Raw genomic sequence first — 19,006 nt, 5'->3', positions numbered from 1 at the left:
TGCAGGTTTTTGTGTGAACATGAGTTTTCATTTCTCTAGGATAAATTCCCAGGAATGAGATTTCCAGGTTGTATAGTAATTGCTGTTTGGTTTTTTAAAAAATTGTTAAACTGTTTTTCAGAGTGGCTGTACCATGTTGTTTTGATAGTGTTTCCAGTTTAGAATGTTTCTTTGAATGTCTAGTTCTTTCTAAATGGAAGACTTTTGAGGGGTTGGGGCAGGGGGGAGGGGGGACGACATATCTCTGTTAAGTAGATTTGTACTTTCTGTCCAGATTAATAAATTTCAGTATTAGTAAAGTTTTTCAGAAAATGCAGTGTATTAATTAGTCTTTTATCCTTTGTCAGCCAGTTAGTTATAAAGGGTCTATAATTCTGAAATTTAATGAGATCAAAGTTTTACACATAGATTTTGACTGTGTCTAAAGGGAAGTGAAACTGTATATGATATATTCTGGATACTAATGATAATCTAATAAACTTCATCATCCTTTTATCTAACTAGAGCCTTTTATTTACACTATTATTATATAACTATTACTATAGTAACAGGGTGGTTGATTCACACTAGATAAGAATTTAAATATTTTCAGAGAGACCAAACTTAGTCTTAAGACATAACTTAGTTCTGTAACTTTATTATATTGCATCGTAGGCTAATTTGAAATTATTGGCTTATAACATCAGCAACAAAATTTATAAATATTGGGAGGTTTTATTTTTTAAAAAGTTATTTATTGTATTTAGGTATGTTTTTCTGATTTGGAAAGTACAGAAAAGGATCAAGAAGAAAGTAAAAATCTTCTGTAATTTTTATCATGTAACAGTTACTAACATTTTAGTGTTTCTTTTTTATTCCCTTCCTTTTCCTTTAGTGTACCTACATAAATACATAAACATAAATGCACATTCACATTACACATTGTATACCCATTTAAAAAAAAAATTGGGAACATATTGTTCTGTGACATCTTTTGTTGCTATGCCATATAGTTTTTATTGCTCATGATAATCATTTTTTGGAGGGTGTACTCCTACCTTTTCACTTATTTCTTGGTTNTATATATCTGTTTTTCTTTTTCATGGAATGTCTTGAAATCTTTTTCTCATTTAATTGTATGTCTTACTTTTGAGTTGTAAGTTATTCACATATTCTGAATGCAAGTACTTTGTCAGATATATATTTACAGATGTTTTCTGTGAGTCTGTGGCTTGCTTTTTCATTTTCTTAGTTGAATCTTTCAAAGAAAAAATGGCTTTTAATTTTGATGAAACACTTTTTATCAATGTATAGTTGTCTGATGCTGTGTAAGAAAACACTCAAAATTTAGTGTCTAAAAATAGCAGTAGTGTTTACCTTGCATGAATCTGCAGTCTGGAAGGGCTTGCCCAGAATAGACCATTACTGGTGTGTTTGCCATTGGCTGGTGCAGCTTGGAAACTGAGGGCTGAAATCTTTTGAAGACTCTTTCACACGCATGGCATCTGGTTTGGAGTACTTGAGTAGATGTATGTTGGAATAGCCGGGGCACCTCTCCTATTTCTGTGTAGTTTCTTGAGCATACTGACTTCAAGGTAGTTGGACTTGCTATGTGGTGGCTCAGGGCTCAAAAGGCACTTCTCCAAAGAAGGTGAGCACGCCGGGCAGAAGCCATTTTGCCTTTTATGACTTAGCCTTAAAATCAGCATCACTTTTGCTTCATTATGTTTAAGTTACAAAGGCAGTTTTAAAGTTTCCAGATTCATGGGGAGATAACAAATGACATTTGAAGGAGAGTCAATGTCACATTTTAAGAAGTGCATGTGGGATAGGATATATATCAGTGTGGCCTACTTTGGATAGTACAATCTGCCATATTAATTTTTTCTTTAATGCTTTGTTCTTTTTTCCCCCCCATATAACATATCTTTGCCTAACTAAAGGCTATAAAATGTTTCTTTCTAGTGATTTTTTCCAGTAGTTTTATGGTTTGAGTTCCAACATTTAAGCCTATGTTCCAGTTTGAGTTGGTTTTTGTATATGGAGTGAGGAATGGGTCGAAGTTCATTTATTTCTGTTTAGAAATTCAGTTGTTTCAGCTCGACTGGTTGAAAAGACTATTCTTTCCCCAGTACCTTGTACCTTTGTAGAAAATCAATTGAAGATACAGTGTGCGTCTATTTCTGGATTGTCACCTTATGTGAATACNTGTTGGTTGTGACAATGACTGAGGATTCTAGTCTTTCAAAATTCGCCATATGATGCTAACAGTTATTTAAAATTCGATGTCAAGTGTAGTTAATTTATGTTTAGTTTAATTATAACTTATTACATTTAAAAGTCTTTCTCTGAAAGTCTTTTTGACAATCTTTCTCTGCAATTTCATTTATGCCACCAAGCATTCAACAATGCATGCATTTTAAAATTTGTAAACATATCTAGTGGGTTTGTCTCTAACATTTGTTTTTTAGTTTTAAACATGCACTGCCTTTGATTAAAACATCTGTATTTGATTTTTCAAACATAAGGTTTGAAAATGTTGATTCATACGTGTTCTTGTAAGGCTATTTCGATTTAATTGGATTCAGCAGGCATTTATTAAATCAGTGCTGTACTAGGCACATGAGGATTCAAAAGAAGTACAAAACAAATTGTAAACTAGTTTGAGAAATTTGACAGATGAACTCAAAAGAAATAAAGTGAAAGTATTAAATTCAAAAACAATTATAAACACCCTCTCTCAAAATGCTCCTCTAAACCTTCCCTGTGCAGCACATGACATCCACGGTTCATCCAGTTGCTTAGGCCAGAAACTTAGAAGTTTTAACTCTTCTCCTTATACTTCTAATCCAGTCCATTAGGAAATCTTATTCTACTTCTAAAATATGTTCTGGATCTTACAGTGACTGGCCATCTCCATGGTTGTAACCATAGTCTGAGCCCTAACAGCTCTTGTGTGTTATCTTAATAACATAACTGGTTTATGTCCTCCCAATGTTATTGTCGTCCTGTAATCTGTCTTCCACATAGCAGTTAGTCATTGGAAATAGAAATTTTAGCATGTAGGTCTTCTGCTTAAAATTTAGGAAAACCTTCCCTTCCCACTGCACCCCAGATAAAATTCAAATGCCTCATCGTGTCTTACAAGGCTCTGTATGATTGCTCCTACCTCTCTGACTTCATCTGCTCTTTCTTCTCGTTTTTTACACTGGCTTTTTTTCCATCTGTTGAACACTTGAAGCTGCTACTCTTTTATAGCCTTAAGTGCTTGCTTTTGTGCCTGGAAATTTATTTCCCTAGATTTTTCTTGGCTAGCGTCTTCTCTTTATATAGTTTTCAATACAGTATCACCTCCTGAGTTAAAGCAGCTGTTTTACTACCATAGTTAAAGTAGCTTCCCCTCACCTATCCACTGTCTAACTCGTAATCTTATCTTTTTCATGGCACTTATAAGCACTGACATTTTCTCATTTGTATGTTAAATTGTCTTTCTTCCCTTACCATGTATAAGCTGCTTAAGGGCAAGGGCTCTTGCTTGTTCGCTGACATATTCCTTGAACCTACAAATGGTGCTTAGCATGTATCTGCTCAACAAATAATTTTTGAATGAATATAGGTTGGGAGCAATTATTCCTGAACATGGCAAAGATGAGAGAGAATGACCATTCTGAGTTGGTGAACTTGCTATATTCTTCTCCCTCTCTTGCATTAGTCCCAAGACACAAGTCCTTTCAGCCAACCAAATGACCTCATTTTCCTACACGAAGGTAAACAGATGAGTTCCTGAACTAGTTGATTCCTTTGTTGGAAGCTTTCTTAGAAGTACCAGAATTAGGGAGGATATTTTCTCTCTCTTCTTACTCTGATGGTTTCAATCACATTGAGGAATGTGTTTCTGGTACCCATTATTACATTAGGCAATGCTGATCTTTTATCTTTGCTTTGTAGAAGGTGAGATAATTGCTATCCAAGGAGACTAGGTTCCTTAAAGTTGCCATGATTCCCTTGATAACAAAGCGGACATAGAGGAGGATTTTCCTGGAAACTATAGCCAAGCTTCTGAGCTTGAAAAGGGGAATTATTAGGGACTCTCTCTTATTTTATTTGACTGGATAATTTAATACTGTATTTTAAAGATAATATCCATACGTTTGTATTTACTTTGAACTTGACACCATTTTTCCAAGGCCTCCGTGTGTTGCTTCAGATACTTCCAATGCATTGCTTCTGATTGCTGCATAGTGTGCCAGAGTATCCATCCCCTACATAAGCTTTATAATAGCTTTATTGAAATATAAATCACAAACAATAAAATGTATCCCTTAAAGTTTACAGTCCAGTGGTTTTTAGAATATTCACAAAATTGTGCACCTGTCACCACTAATTATAGAATATTTCATCCACTGCATTTTACTTGTTCATTATCCAGTGATGGATGTCCAGATCATTTCCAACTCCTCAGCATCACAAACAATGTGGGGATAAACATCTTTGTATGTGACTGTCTTATGAGTTTCTCTGGCTGTGCATGCATAAAGACTAGATCACGTACTTTCCGATAAAACAACAGAATGGCTTGGAATGTGAGAAAATATCATTTTTCTAGTAGTTCATTTGGAGGCAGATTTATTGTTACTTTAGGAGCAAATTTTTTCTTTTGCTTCTTTGAGCCATTTCGTATTTGAATAATTTGATTATTCATCCTAGGAATTTTAGGGTTGGATGTTAAACTTTGAAATTAATATGGACTCTGATGTAAATTGCTTGAAGGACTACTATAGGATCAGTAAGACCAAAGGGAAAAAAAGGGTGTAATTTCTCTTTGGGTGTGGATTATTATCATAACTAGTTTTTATGTACCTTCGTTTTCTATTTGCCTTGTAAAGATAATATAAAATACATATTAAAAATTGAAAGAGAAATGTGAAGGAAAATCATTAAAAAATACTTGTAAATATGAAACAAGCAAATATGAAGAAGCAGAATTTTACAAAGGAATATAAATAAGAGAGACAAAGGAAAGCAGTATATAAGAAAGGAAAATGCAAAGTACAAAACCAACCCATATAATAATCATTTGGCTTTCATTGACATCTGAAGGGGTTGTGGCTTTCCTTTACTGCTGTGTGGGAATGGTCTCTACTGACCCCTGGTTGGGGGATAAGAGAGCAGAGTCTAGTTATCAGCTGGTGGGGATGAAAGTCTCAGCTCTCTACTTGGTCGTCTCTGAATCCTTCCTATTGGGGATTTGAACTTGGGGTGTTAGGGTGTCTTGTTAACAGCCTTGTGAAAGTAGATGCCTAGGCTCTCCACTTGGTCATTGCTGGTGGGCACTGCATCACAGTTTTGTTTTTTTTCCTCCTGTAATGTTTGGCTGGAGTATAGTAGTTATTGTCTAGAAGTTTCTGTTTTAATAGGCTGCCTTTTTCCTGATACTTATCAAGACAGAGCAGGTTTTTGTCTGTGCTTGTTAGCATTTCCGGTTTACAGGCTCATTCAGCTCCAACACTAGGATATATAAGGCAAAAAAGAAAAAGGTACTCACCACCATGTCATTCTTTATAGTTCAAGATTTCCTGGATGGTTTGCCTTCTTTCTACCTTTAAGTCTTTTAATATTTGTTTTATATATAATGTCTAGGACTTTTAGTTGTACTCAGTGGGAGGAATAGGGAAAATATGTATACCTGATATTCTCAAAAGCAGAAGTCCTTCTTCACATGCAATTTTTATATGGTAGTAGAAATAATTAAGCACACAAGGAAACAAGTCATCAATCAAGACCTGGAAAAAACAACAAACAACAGAAACAGACTTCCAGAGACTACATGTATTGGAATTATCTGACGATGTTATGAAACAAGTGTGCTTATTATGTTTAAAATAAAAGATGACTTCTGGATTCAGGCCACATTGGAGTAACGGGGAACAGATTTACCCTTCTGCCTGTAACAATACAAGCATTTATTTCAACTAAATGATTATTAAATGAATTAATGTATTAAATGAATTAATACACTTCATTTGTATTAATAAATGAAACAACAGTTTTTAAGACTTTGTATGTTAAACAGTGAAGGATAGTGATCCTTGAAAGATTGGAAACTAGTGATTTCATTTGTTTGCTTTGATTGCTTTGGCTTACTACCTGAAGAGCATTTCTAGTCCATGGAGCAGAGTTGTAGAATTGAGGCAGAGCCTGGCTGTATCTCATGTGGATGAGACATAGCTAGGAGTTCAATAACATAGGTGGCTGGAGTTAGCAAGTAGGAGAGGAGAGAGGTAGAGAGATCCAGAGATGTGCAGAGGATCCCAACGAGTACTTAGCTGAGTTATGATCAGTGCATGCATGTGAGGAAACTACCTGAGGCTGGGGAAAGAACAAGCCAAATACATCAGAGGGAAAAATCCTCTGAGCTCATACAAGACTAGTAATAGTTGCTGTTCCCATCGTTGAGAGTAGAAAATCTCATAATTCATGGANTTTTTTTATAGCTATTATTAGAATGTCATCTGAAAAAAAAGAGACCATTTTATTTCTTCCTTTCTAATCTGAGTGCCTTTCTTTCTTTTCCTTGCATTATTACACTTGATAGTACTTCCACTATAATATTGAATATAAATTGAGCTGACATCTTTCCTTGTTCTTGATCTTAGGGGAAATATATTCAATTTTTTTTTTAACCTTTAAATATGTTAGCTATAGATTTTTTTGTAGATGTCCTTTTTTCATTGAGAAAGCTCCCTTGTATTCCTAGTTTTTATAATCAGGAATAGATGTTAGATTCTGTCAAATGTTTTTTTCATACCTATAGAGATGATTATGTGGTTTTCTTATTTAGTATATTAGGGCGAATTACATTGTTTGATGTTTGAATGTTAAATTAATCTTGCATCCTGGAATAAGCCCTGCTTGATGTATTGTTCTTTTTATAAGTTGTTGGATTCAGTCTGTTCAAATTTTAAGCATATTTATATCTATGTTCATGCGGGTTATTGGTCTATAATTTTCTTATAATGTTTTTGTTTAGTTTTGCTGTCAGGGTAACACTGCCCTCTTAGAATAAGTAAAATTCTTTTCTTTTCAAGTTTCTGGAAGAGTTTATGTAGAATGGAATTATTTCTTCCTTAAATGTAAGAATTTACCAGTGAAGCCACCTGGACTGGGAATTTTCTTTGTGGGAAGATGCTTAACTACTATTTCAAATTTTTTTTTTAATAGACATAGGGTTATTTAGGCCTCCCTCCCTCTCTCCCTCCCTCCCTTTTTTCCTCCCTTCCTTCCCTCCTTCCTTCTAACCATACATCCTTCCATTTTTAACAAATTCAGTTTACTGGGGTAATGTTGGTTAATAACTTTATATATACATTTCAGGTATACAACTTTAAAATACAACATCTGTATACATTGTGTGCTCACACCTGATATATTTCTTTTTGTGTAAACCTTGGTAGTTTATGTCTTCCAATTTGTCCATTTCATTTAAATTGTCAAATTAATTGGCATAAAATTATTCATATATTTCCTGATTATCCTTTTAATTTCTGAAGACTTTTTAGTGATATTATCTCATTCCTAATAATGGCAATTTATGCCTTCTTTCTTTTTTTCTAGATTATAGTCTCTCAAGAAATGTTTTGTATGGATCTGAAAAGAATGTTTATTCTGCTTTTGTTTAGTGTAGTGCTCTATAGAGATTGATTAGATCAAGTTGATTGGTAGTGTTCTTCTAGGCTCTTTATTGATCTTCTCTGTACTTTTCCATCAGTTATTGTAAAAGGCGAAAGATTTATGCGATCTGAAGAGAAACCAAAGTATCCATCAGTTATTGTAGAGTGGTATTAAAATCTCTGACTATAGTTGTAGATTTGTCTTATTTGTCCATATAGTTGCATCAATTTTTAATTCATGTGTTTTGAATCTCTGTTTTTAGATTCATAAACATTTGTGTATCTCCTTTTGATGAATTGACCCTTTTATTGTTATGAAATGGCCTCCTTTATCTCAGGTATCATAATCCCTATATTTAAAAAAGTCACTGACAAGTGGAATGGGATTAATAATTATTAATTTAGTTAAGCCATAGCCTTGTAAAAGAAGGTGGATTACTTAAACAAAATCATCATTTTGTTAGAATAGAGAAAGGAAGTGAAGGAAGGGGAGAGGGATATTGTATAGTCATCTAACAATTATTTATTACATATGCTAACGTTGCCTACTTAAAAAAATACTTTATATGCTAGTTAAATGAAAGGTCAGATTAGATCTAATTCTTTATTCCCCACTTTTGAATTTGTAGTTAAACAGTCTCAATTATTATAATGTTTGATATTATCACTGTTTAATGGTTGAGAAAACTCAGCTGAAAGGAAAAGTGACTCAACTGTATTATTTTGTTTTGAAACTGAAGTGAAGCCTAACTCTAAAGCTCAACATTTGTGTTTTTGTTTGTTTGTTGTTATCCTTTCTTAGTTTGTTTTGAGCCTTAGTGCAAGAAGGTAACATTGTGGGGGAAAAAACTCCAATGCTTTTCTTAAGTTTTATAATGTTTAAAGAGGAAAAGTAGAACATAAGACAGTATGTTATTTTATCCTGTCACATTGGATAGAACATGACAGAACATCTATTTACAAAAATACTTTTCTTTAGAGCCAGATGATTGCTGTCATTTTGAAAAGAAACCATCTGCTTATTGTTTAAATTCCTGGATAATTTACCAACCCACATCTATAAGCAGAAGTTACATTCTTCATAGCTTTAAAACCACTGATGAGGTCCATTGTCTCCATATATAATGCATACATATTTCCTGTGTACTGAATGAAAACAGATCTTGACATTTATGATATCTAAAAAGATCAAGTTAATTTCATTAACANTGACTTATAGAATCTATTTTGATTTATTAGGGTACTGAAAACTTAATTTAGCATAATCTACCCCTTTTTCTCAACTCCTCTGATATTTTGATAGATTTCTCAAAAATGATAAAGTGACTATTAAGTAAAATTGATGCTTAATCTCTTTCTCTTTTTAAAATTATTTGCAGGAGAGGGCTGCTCACAATTTATATGGCCAACTTGGTAAGTAATTTTTTATTTTTTTGCTTTTGAGGATTTTCTGTGTGCTTTTTAATCTTTTTTTTTTTTTAAATCAAGTTCCCTTAAAAAACAACAACAACAAAGAACAAAAGCTACTTAAATTTGAGAATATTCTCTGTCTCTGTTTTAAAGGATAGACTTTAACATTTAAAAGAGCCTTGATTCCATCTGGTTTATTCCTTTCACACACGACTGAATTTTACTTATTCCAGGAGGAAAGTGGTTCACTGCCCTGTGCCCTTCATGACTTTTTTTTTTTAAGTTTAGATTTTCACCTTTGATAGGATCTATATCTATGTCTGTATATCTCTATACATCTTTCATTTCATTTCATATTATGTTTCTGTTGCCATTTCTTATGGGGAAAAAGGCTGTAAGGATGAGTTTTTATGAGGTACATTCTTCAGGGACATTGGAAGAGAATTGGTTTTATCTCCAAACATTTAGTATATTTAATAAAATAATTAGCTAGCCTTCTAAATGTCTACATTTACAGAAGTGAAATTAATGTTAACTTGTCTGATATTCTTTACGGTAAATATATAATCAAGGTGATATAATTTTCATTGCTAAATTCATACTTTAAAAACACATGTANATTTGTTACATAGAGAAATTACTGTAGATATAGTTGGATAGTACAACTCTTGGCTTCTAACCTTTTATAATTTCCTATTAATATTATTCCTGAAACAAAACCCATCATCTTAAATGGATACTAAATGTAAATTTTTGTATTAAAAATCCACTTCATGACTTTTAAAAGAAGAAATCTATTTAATTATAATGTCATTTAATTTTTTCATTGACATAGTTTTCCTTTGAATAACTCAAGGCAATTATAATAGTATCCCAGGATGACACAAATTTAATCACTCCAACTGAAAATGAGCCTTTAGAAGAAGTAACAGGTAAAGGTGGTAATAGAGAAATAAAATGCTTTCTATGATATGTAAATGAAGACTACAAGAACATTTAGGAGATTGACTATCTCTAATTCATATCTTTGCTAAGCAATAACAGTTAATTATCAAATGAAAGCTAGCCATTAAGTAGTGAACTGAAATATAAAAATAAAATTACACTGAAAAAAACCAAAGAATATTAAAGCTAGGAAACAATTCTGAGCCCCTCTACACTTTGATGACACCTTTTTTCCTGGTTTTAATTATTCACATGTGGGCATGCATGTTAGCATGTATGATTGCATGTGTGTGCATATGCACGTACAGATACTTCCTTTAAACTTTCTGCTCCTTTGACTCTAGATCTTTGTTCGAGCTGTTTCAACTTTCTGAATACCATTTTTAATTCTTGTAGGTTTCTTTTACTTGTCTTGAGAGTCTTTAGCAGGACAAGTATGTGAATTTCTTGCTACCAAGAGAAGGCTAAGGAAATGCTTTTGATTACTGAGTTATCACCATACCACGTATGGTACCATTAAGTAAGTAGTAAATAAGTATTTATTGAATAAATGAATAAGCTTTCAGATATCTTTAGATACTTTCAGAATACTTGATGAACTTTCTTTTGTTAAACCTGAGAAAAATATTACTAGGAAATAATGAGAACTGTTATCTGTTGCTGGTAGGAGTGCAAATTAGTACATCCACTTTGGGAAATGATTTGGTACTTTTTAATAAAGTTGAACATATACACGTGCTACAACTCATCAGCCCATTCTCTAAGTATTACTAGAGGAAATTTTACCTGAGTGGACCTGTACTGAGAAACCAACAAGAATGTTTAGAGGAGCATGTTCATAATTACAAAAATTCAATGCACCTCAAGTATCAATCAGCAGTTGAATAGATAAGTAAACTGTATATTTATATGCTGGAATACTGTGTGGCATAGAAGCCTCAAGTTGGTTCTAAGAAACTGCAATGAATTATTTCTTCCAAATGTCCATGCTGTTCTCTCTTTGGAAATTAAACAGCTTTGAGTTTATTTTTCTTAGGGTTATAGCTTAATTGCAGATATCATGGGAGTTTGCATCTTTTTACTCTTTGATTTTGTAGTTTATAAGCTCTGCTTTCCTTAAAAAAACTTATTAGTGCTATGGTATAGTTGAAAGGAACAGCAAGGTTTGTATTATCAGCAGAGTTTATTTTTGTTGATACATGTTCCTTACTCTTTTTGTCCAATAATAAAAAAACTATTTACATTCTTTATTTTTGTACAAAATGAGCCCTGAATTAATAAAATATAAATATTTAGGAAACTACTGTATTTCATAATTCTCCAGAAGTGTAGAATCTAGAATATTTAGGAATGATGAATAAATGTGGAGTTCTACTCCAAGGTAAAGATTTTATTTTAACAAATTCTGAGGCAAGTTCTTCACTGGGGTTATGGATTCATTGGGATGCAAGTAGCTGGATACCCAACTACTAGTGACAAAGCGTAAGTACATTTACTTTTTAAAGTAAATTACAGGGAGTTTTGAGAGTAGCAGTTCCAGGATTCAGTGATACCATCAAGAACTCAGGCTATTTAGATCCTTGCACTCTGCCATCTTTGGTTCATGGGCCTTTTTACTTTCATGCTTGTCAGTAAATTCCATGATAATGACGATAGTGATGGGGATAAACGACATACATTTCCTATTTCTATTTTTCTGGAAGGACCTGGATGAATAGAAGTTAAGACATAACTCCTTGAAAGTAANGAATTAAAACTCTAAACTTTCATATCCAAGAAGCTTAATGAACCTCAAGCACAAGAAACATAGAGGAAGCTGATCACGTCATAGTCTATTAAACCAATGACAGAGAAAATCTTAAAAGCAGCCAGGGAAGAGAGAAACATTTTATACAGAGGAACAAAGATTATGATGACAGCAAATTTTTTGTTGGGAATAATATAAACCAGAAGACAGTTAAGCAGTACCTTTAAAGTACTGAAGAAAAAGAATTATCAACCTAGAATTGTGTACCCAGCAAATATCTATGAAAAACAAGGTGAAATAAAGACTTTTTTTTATAACAGCCCACCTAGAATGCTTTACTTAGCAAAGTTGTCCTTCAGAAATGTAGTAGAGATACAGATTGTCCAAAACAAACAAAGCTTTGGAAGTTCATCACCACTAGACCTGTCTTATAAGAAATGTAGAAAGGAATTCCTCAAGCTGAAAAGAAAGGACACTAATTAGTAATGTGAAAATACGAAAATATACAACACAATGGTGAAGATGAGTAGTCAATTTCAGAATATTGTAATATTGTAATATGATATTGTGTCAGCAACTTTAGTATAAAAGTTAAAGAACAAAGGTATTAAAAATAGCTATAGCTACAATGTTAATGGATTTACAATATAGAAAAGATGTAAATTGTGATACCAAAACCATAAAACGTAGGGGGAGTAAAAGGGTAGCGTTTTTGTATGCAATGTGAGTTAAGTTAATCAGTATAAAATAGACTGTTATATATACAAAGTGTATTATGTAAGCCACATGGTAACCACAAAGCAAAAACCTAAAGTTGATACATGACAGATAAAAAGAAGGAAATCAAAGTAAAACAGTACCAAAAATCATTAATTCAGAAGGAAGACAGTAATAGAGGAAGAAAGAAACAAGGGAACTATAAAACAGTCAGAGAACAATATGGCATTAGTAAGTGCTTACCTATCAGTAATTACATTAAATGTAAATGTATTAAGTTCTCCCATCAAAAGGCATAGATTGGCTGAATAGATTAAAAAAATCAAGACCCAATTAATTATATGCTGCCTACAAGATACTCACTTTAGCTCTAAAGCCATATTTGCTCAAAGTGAATGGATAGAAAAAGATATTCCATGCAAATGGTAATCAGAGAGCAGGAGTAATGGTAAAGAGAGCAGGAGTAGCTATACTTATATTAGACAAAATAGACTTTAGTCAAAAGCTGCAACAAGAGACAAAGAGGGTCATTATATAGTGATAAAGGGGTCAATTCATCAAGAGATAGAATATAAATATACGTACACCTAACATTGGAGCACATAAGTATATTAAGCAAATAATAAGAGACTGAAGGGGGGAATCAGCAATGATACAATAATAGTAGGGGACTTCAGTTTCCTACTTTAGCAATGGGTAGATAACCCAGACAGTAAATCAATAAGGAAATGTTCGACTATAGATGAAATGGACACACCATTATAGACAAAATGGACTTGACAGACATCTTTAGAACATTCGATTCAGCAGTAACAGAATACACATTCTTTTCGAGTACATGTGGAACATTCTTCAAGATAGATTATATGTTAAGTCACAAAATAAGTCTTAGCAAATTTAAGAAGATTGAAATCACATGAAGTATATATGCTGACCACAGTGGTATGAAACTAGTAATCAATAACGGGGAAAACTGGAGAATTCACAAATATGTGGAAATTAAACAACACACTCCTGAAAAACCAATGGGTTAAAGAACAAATCAAAATGGGAATTAAAAAAATATCTTAAGACAAACAAAAATAGAAATATAACAGGCAAAAACATATGAGATGCAGTAAAAGGAATTCTAAGAGGGAAGTTTATAGCGATAAACAACTATATAAAGAAAAAAAGAAAGATCTCAACAATCTGACTTTACAACTCAGGAAACTAGAAAAAGAACAAATTAAGGCCAAACTTATCAAAATGAAGGAAATAACAAAGATAGAGTGCATATAAGTGAAATGGAGACAGAAAAACAATGGAAAAGATCAATGAAAGGATGAGCTGGTTTTTGAAAAGATGAACAAAATTGACAAACTTTTAGCTAGACTAAGAAAAAATACAGATGACTTAAATAATACCAGTAATGAATTGGATAACCTAGAATAAATGCATAAATTCCTAGAAACATACAACTTACTAAGACTGAATCATGAATAGAAAATCTGAAGACTGCAATAACGAGTAAAGAAATTGAATCAATAATCGAAAACCTCACAACAAAAAGAAGCCTAGGAACAGACGGTGTCATGGATTGGTGAATTTAAAGAAGAATTTATGCCAATCCTTCTCAAACTGTTTCAAAATATTGAAGAGGAGAGAACACTCCCAAACTTATTTTACAAGGTCAGCATTACCTTGGTACCAAAGCCAGATAAGGACACTACAAGAAAAGAAACTCACAGGCCACTCACTATCCCTGATAAATAGATATGCATAACTTCTCAACAAAATACTAGCAAACCAAATCCAACAGCACAGTAAAATATTATACACTATGGTCAAGTGGGATTTATTCCTGGGATGCAAGGATGGTTCAACATATGCAAATAATTAAATATGATACACCACATTAATGGAATGAAAGGTAATAAATCATATGATCATCTCAATAGATACAGAAAAATTATTTAACACAGTTCAACATCCTTTCATGATAAAAACTCTCAACAAATTAGGTGTCAAAGGAGTGTACCTTACCATAATAAAGGGTGTGTATGAGAAACACACAGCTAACATCATACTCAGAAGATCAGGAAGAAGACAAGGCTGCCCACTCTCATCACTCCTGTTCAACATAGTATTGATAGTCCTAGTTAGAGTAATTAGGCAAGATTAAAAAAAAAAGATGTCTGTTTTGGAAAGGAGAAGTATAATTGTCTCTGTTTGCANACCTCTGGGGTATTCTTCATGAATTAAATCGCAAACTAAATTTTGCCAGTGACATCTTTTGCATCATACACACTCATGTGGTTCCTATGTGATATAGGGGGTCGATTTGAATAATCCCCTTTTAAAACGTGGTATGTGTCTTTGTTATTTCTTGGTCATGTACCTAAGACAGTGACAATTCTGTATTTAGAAATCTTTCCTCTAGAATAGCTTATATTCTGTGTTCTCCTATGGCACTTAGTTTGTGATTCTGTCGTAGAAGTGTTCCTCCCTTCTTTCCTCCCTTCTTCCCTTCTTTCCTCCCTTTCTTCTGTGCCCTTCCACTTCTGCTTCTCTTTCCTGTCATTACAGTGGCAAGCTCTTCCAGAGTTGAGATTTTATTTTAATCATCTTTGTATTCTAATGAGACAGATTTTGGGAAGATCTTGTGAAAGAGTGTTCAGGGAGAGTGAACAGTAAGTAAATAGGGCCGTAGATGGGAGTAATTTTGATGCATTTGATTGTAGCCAAGAAGATTGTTATGGCTGGACAGAATGGTATGAATTGAGGTTGAAAAGGTAGGCAAAGGATGGTTCATATTGGGAACACTGTCACTTGTGGTAAGGAGTTTAGATTTTCTTTTATGTTTAGTAGAAAACCACTGGAGACTTTTAAACAACAGGTTGATATGCTGTGCTTTGCCTTTTCAGTTACTCTAGCTGGTTCAGGAAGAAATAATTGTAGGGGAGATGGGCAGCAGTATAGGAAGCCTTGGGGCAATTCTCAGGCTATTGTAGCAGATTATAAGAGCTCCAGAATATTTAAATGTCATGTAAAATTAAACTTGACTGATAGTTTATTTAAGTGTGAATAAATTTGGTTTGCCTCTAAAATGTATACTAGTTTGTTTTATTCTTTTACCGAAGGAAATTTTGCAGTCAGTACATGGAACATATATCTTCTCACTCAGGGCCCTCCCCTCACCCTTTCTCTGTATCAGTTGTTTTCAAAAATAGTATGATTAAACAGTATTGTATTGAGTGCATTTTTACTTGTACTGGTGAAAATATAGTTATCTCATTCATAACATACCATTCTGTCTCTGGATTGTATCCTGATATTTCTTGAGTGGGAGACAAAGGGGTGAATTATAGGCAGCATGATATTAATTACCCATAATCTTGGGAATACCCTTGGGAGTGTTAAGTCAATCATCTTAGGGGTCATGATACAAAAGAGGTTGAAACCCCTGTTCCAGATGAAAGGTGACCATTTTATTTATTTGTTAATCATTTTATTTTTGTATAGTCAGAAATTATCTTTTAGATTAGAACATTTATATAAAAGTGATTTGTTAAATTTAAAGTGCTATGCAAATATAGTGTTTTACTTCACAGTATCAATATAAATCTTTATTGATCACTTTGAAAAATAATTATAATTCACATCTTTATCAGTTGGCTCTTGAAACTTAATTTTTGTGGCTCTGTGTTTATAAGTCTGGACTATTGTGCCTATATATATATAAATGTATGTTTTTACATATATAGTAGCATCAGTAATTTTTACTTAACTTTATTTTGCTTTTGCCAAATATTTTACTTAACAGTTGTTGATAGTTAATCCTTTTTTCATTAAAATAATGACAGAATGACCACAGTTAAACAATTACATTATTTAACTTTCTAGCAAAAAATAAAATATACTGTATTTTTTGTTTTGTTTTGTTTTTTTGAGAAGGAAATTTAGTCCTTGCTAACAATATATAGATTTAGAGGTGCTATTTTTTTTTTTGTCTTATAGCACACTATATATACATACTTGTGGGAGAAAGGGATTCATTGATTGTACCATAAGAACCTGATGTTTTTTAAAAGACATATTTCTCATTTTTGTGTTCAAATTGCTAATAAAATAAAGTCCCTATGAAGTGTGGACTGCATATTTGGTAGTACTAGAAAGGAAGCATTACATTTAAAGAAGGCTGGTTTTAATTACTAACTGGGCATATATACTGTATGTGTTTGTTTATAAAATTTATGTTTGGATCCTGAATTCTTATTAGAGTAATTTATGATGGAAATAAAAGTCAACAGCAGAAGCAAACTAGTACAGGAAATGGTGAGAAATTGTGGAATTAAGGGGAATGATTAAGAATTAGGATCTATTACATTCTTTTTAAGAACACATGTACAAGTGTAGATAAAAAAGGCTTAAGTTCATTTACGATACATTTATTAATAGCCTTAGTCTGGTAGAAAGCAACACTGATTGAGCAGTTTTGGATTTTTTCCAATTCCTGTTTATTTTGTTAAAACCATAATAAGGTAATCTGGTTCCTTTCGACTTAAATAAGACAAAGAATTCAATATTGAAGAACTGTTTATAGGCTGTTAAATATTTTAGTTTGGTGTGTGAGGATAATGTTTAGCATTGTGTTCAATTAGTGTGAACTAACCAGTGGAAGTGCCAGATTCTTAAATGTCTTACTTCAATTAATACAGAATACTAAGGGCTCCATTCATTCCAAGTTACTTGCTCCGTGGGTGCCAGCCACACAGTCTCCATAAGCAGGCTTTTCTGGGGAGTAATCAAGACTCATGACCTCCAGGTTTGTGGCACTGGCATTTCAGTATCTGACACGTCACTTTTTATTTTTATGACCTCTATTTTCATCTCTAGTTCTTTCTCCCATTATAAGTTACGTATGGAATTGAACTTGTANATGAATAAAATGGTTCTTTTCCTTGAGAAACTCAAGGTTTAATGAAATGTAGGTACCAGCAAATATAGAGACATTACAATATGATATGGTAAATATTATTTTAGTGATGTGGAAGAGGGACAGAACAATTTGCCAGGTAATGGAAGGAAAGGTTTTAGTAAGGTGGCTGCATTTGAAGGATGAGTAAGAATTTTCCAGGAAGGTAAGCAAGGCAAAGGAAATTCTCAGCAGAGGGAGCATTATATGCCAAAAAAGGAGTACTGAGTTGCCCTGGTGAATTTAGTCATCCTTTGCTTATTAATTCATTCTTCATTCACATACATTTATTGTGCACCTGTGTACCAGCACTGTGTTGAGTTCTGTGAATGTCATAGTGAACCTGACAGACATGTTCCTATTATAAAATTCAGTTTAGTGTGGGAGAATGAACATGTAATTAAAATCTTAATGGGTGTTACAAAGGGGAAGCATAGGGTGTTATAAGTATATGCATAAATATAAATATAGGAGAAGCTTCTGGAATATTGAGGAGTGGTATGAAATGGGACTGGATGGGGGTTGGGGTCTCAATTGTGAAGGGCTATATACTGAGCATAGGAGTTTAAATAATATCTTATTAAAAATTAACAATGGAAGTGCCATAGCATGATCAAACTGTCTATTTTAGGACAATCATTCTGAAAGTACTCTTAAGGATGGATTATAGTAGGGATAGATTTATAACTTGGCCTATTGGGAGGTTTTTATAGTGTATAACCACTAAAAAGTTTTAATTGCTTAGAATTGGCATTTAGACTGGAAAGAGAAGACTAGGGAGTGTCAATCTATGTCAGAATTTTAAAATCATGTTTTCAATTCCGTGTGATACTCTTTTCAGGAGACCTCTGCTGGATATTTTATGTCTATTTGAAGTGATACATAATAAAGCAAATTCATAGTCTTATTCCACATCCTTCCTTTGTACCTAGCTTCTCTATAACAATGGCTAGTGTCATCTAACTTATTTCACAAAATAAGACATGTCAGACTATTCTTGATCAGCACCTTTGTGTTTGCTAGACTTTTGACAAATCCTGATTTATTTTAAACCTTTAAACCATTTTCCTGTGATAAAAATTCAGTGTCTTTTTGGTTTGTTTGTTTGATTGTTTATTTAGGTTTTCATCTATTCAGCTACCATTTGGTCATCTCCCACTGATGCAAATACATTTTAGGACTCTACTATTTCTGTCTCAGGCATTAATGTTGAACACTAGGGATTGGCAAACATTTTCTGGATAGAGCCATATAGTAAATATTTCCAGCTTGGTGGGCTATATGATCTCTGTGGTAACTGTTAAACCCTGCACCGTAGGACAAAAGCAGCCATAGACAATATGCATGCAAATGCGTTGTGGCTGTGCTCCAATAAAACTTTATTTGTGGACACGGAAAATTTGAATTTTATGTAATTTTTGCATGTCAGGAAAGACTTATTTTGATGAAAAAGAAAAAAAAAACTATTTGTTTTAGTTGCCTCGAGGTGCTGCATCACATTACCACAAACTGTATGGCTTACGACAACCTAAATATATTTTCACACTGTTCTGGAGGCCAGAAACCTGAAACTAAGGTGTT

At 33.1% G+C, this 19,006-nt stretch overlaps 1 protein-coding gene across 6 annotated transcripts in view; it reads left to right on the top strand.

Annotated features, from left to right (window-relative positions):
- TMEM135 (transmembrane protein 135) overlaps positions 1–19,006 on the top strand; it is a 307,887-nt gene that overhangs the window by 44,518 nt on the left and 244,363 nt on the right. For all 6 annotated transcript variants that reach the window (XM_019643514.1, XM_019643511.1, XM_019643512.1 and 3 more), the window contains one exon: positions 9,029–9,062. In XM_019643514.1, coding sequence (XP_019499059.1) covers positions 9,029–9,062 — 34 coding nt within the window. The remainder of the gene's footprint in view (positions 1–9,028; positions 9,063–19,006) is intronic.

Source organism: Hipposideros armiger, unplaced genomic scaffold (genome assembly GCF_001890085.2).
Source record: "Hipposideros armiger isolate ML-2016 unplaced genomic scaffold, ASM189008v1 scaffold_79, whole genome shotgun sequence".
Classification (NCBI taxonomy): Eukaryota; Metazoa; Chordata; class Mammalia; order Chiroptera; family Hipposideridae; genus Hipposideros; species Hipposideros armiger.
Note: the sequence above shows the minus strand (reverse complement) of the source record. Positions and strands in the feature narration are given on the sequence as shown.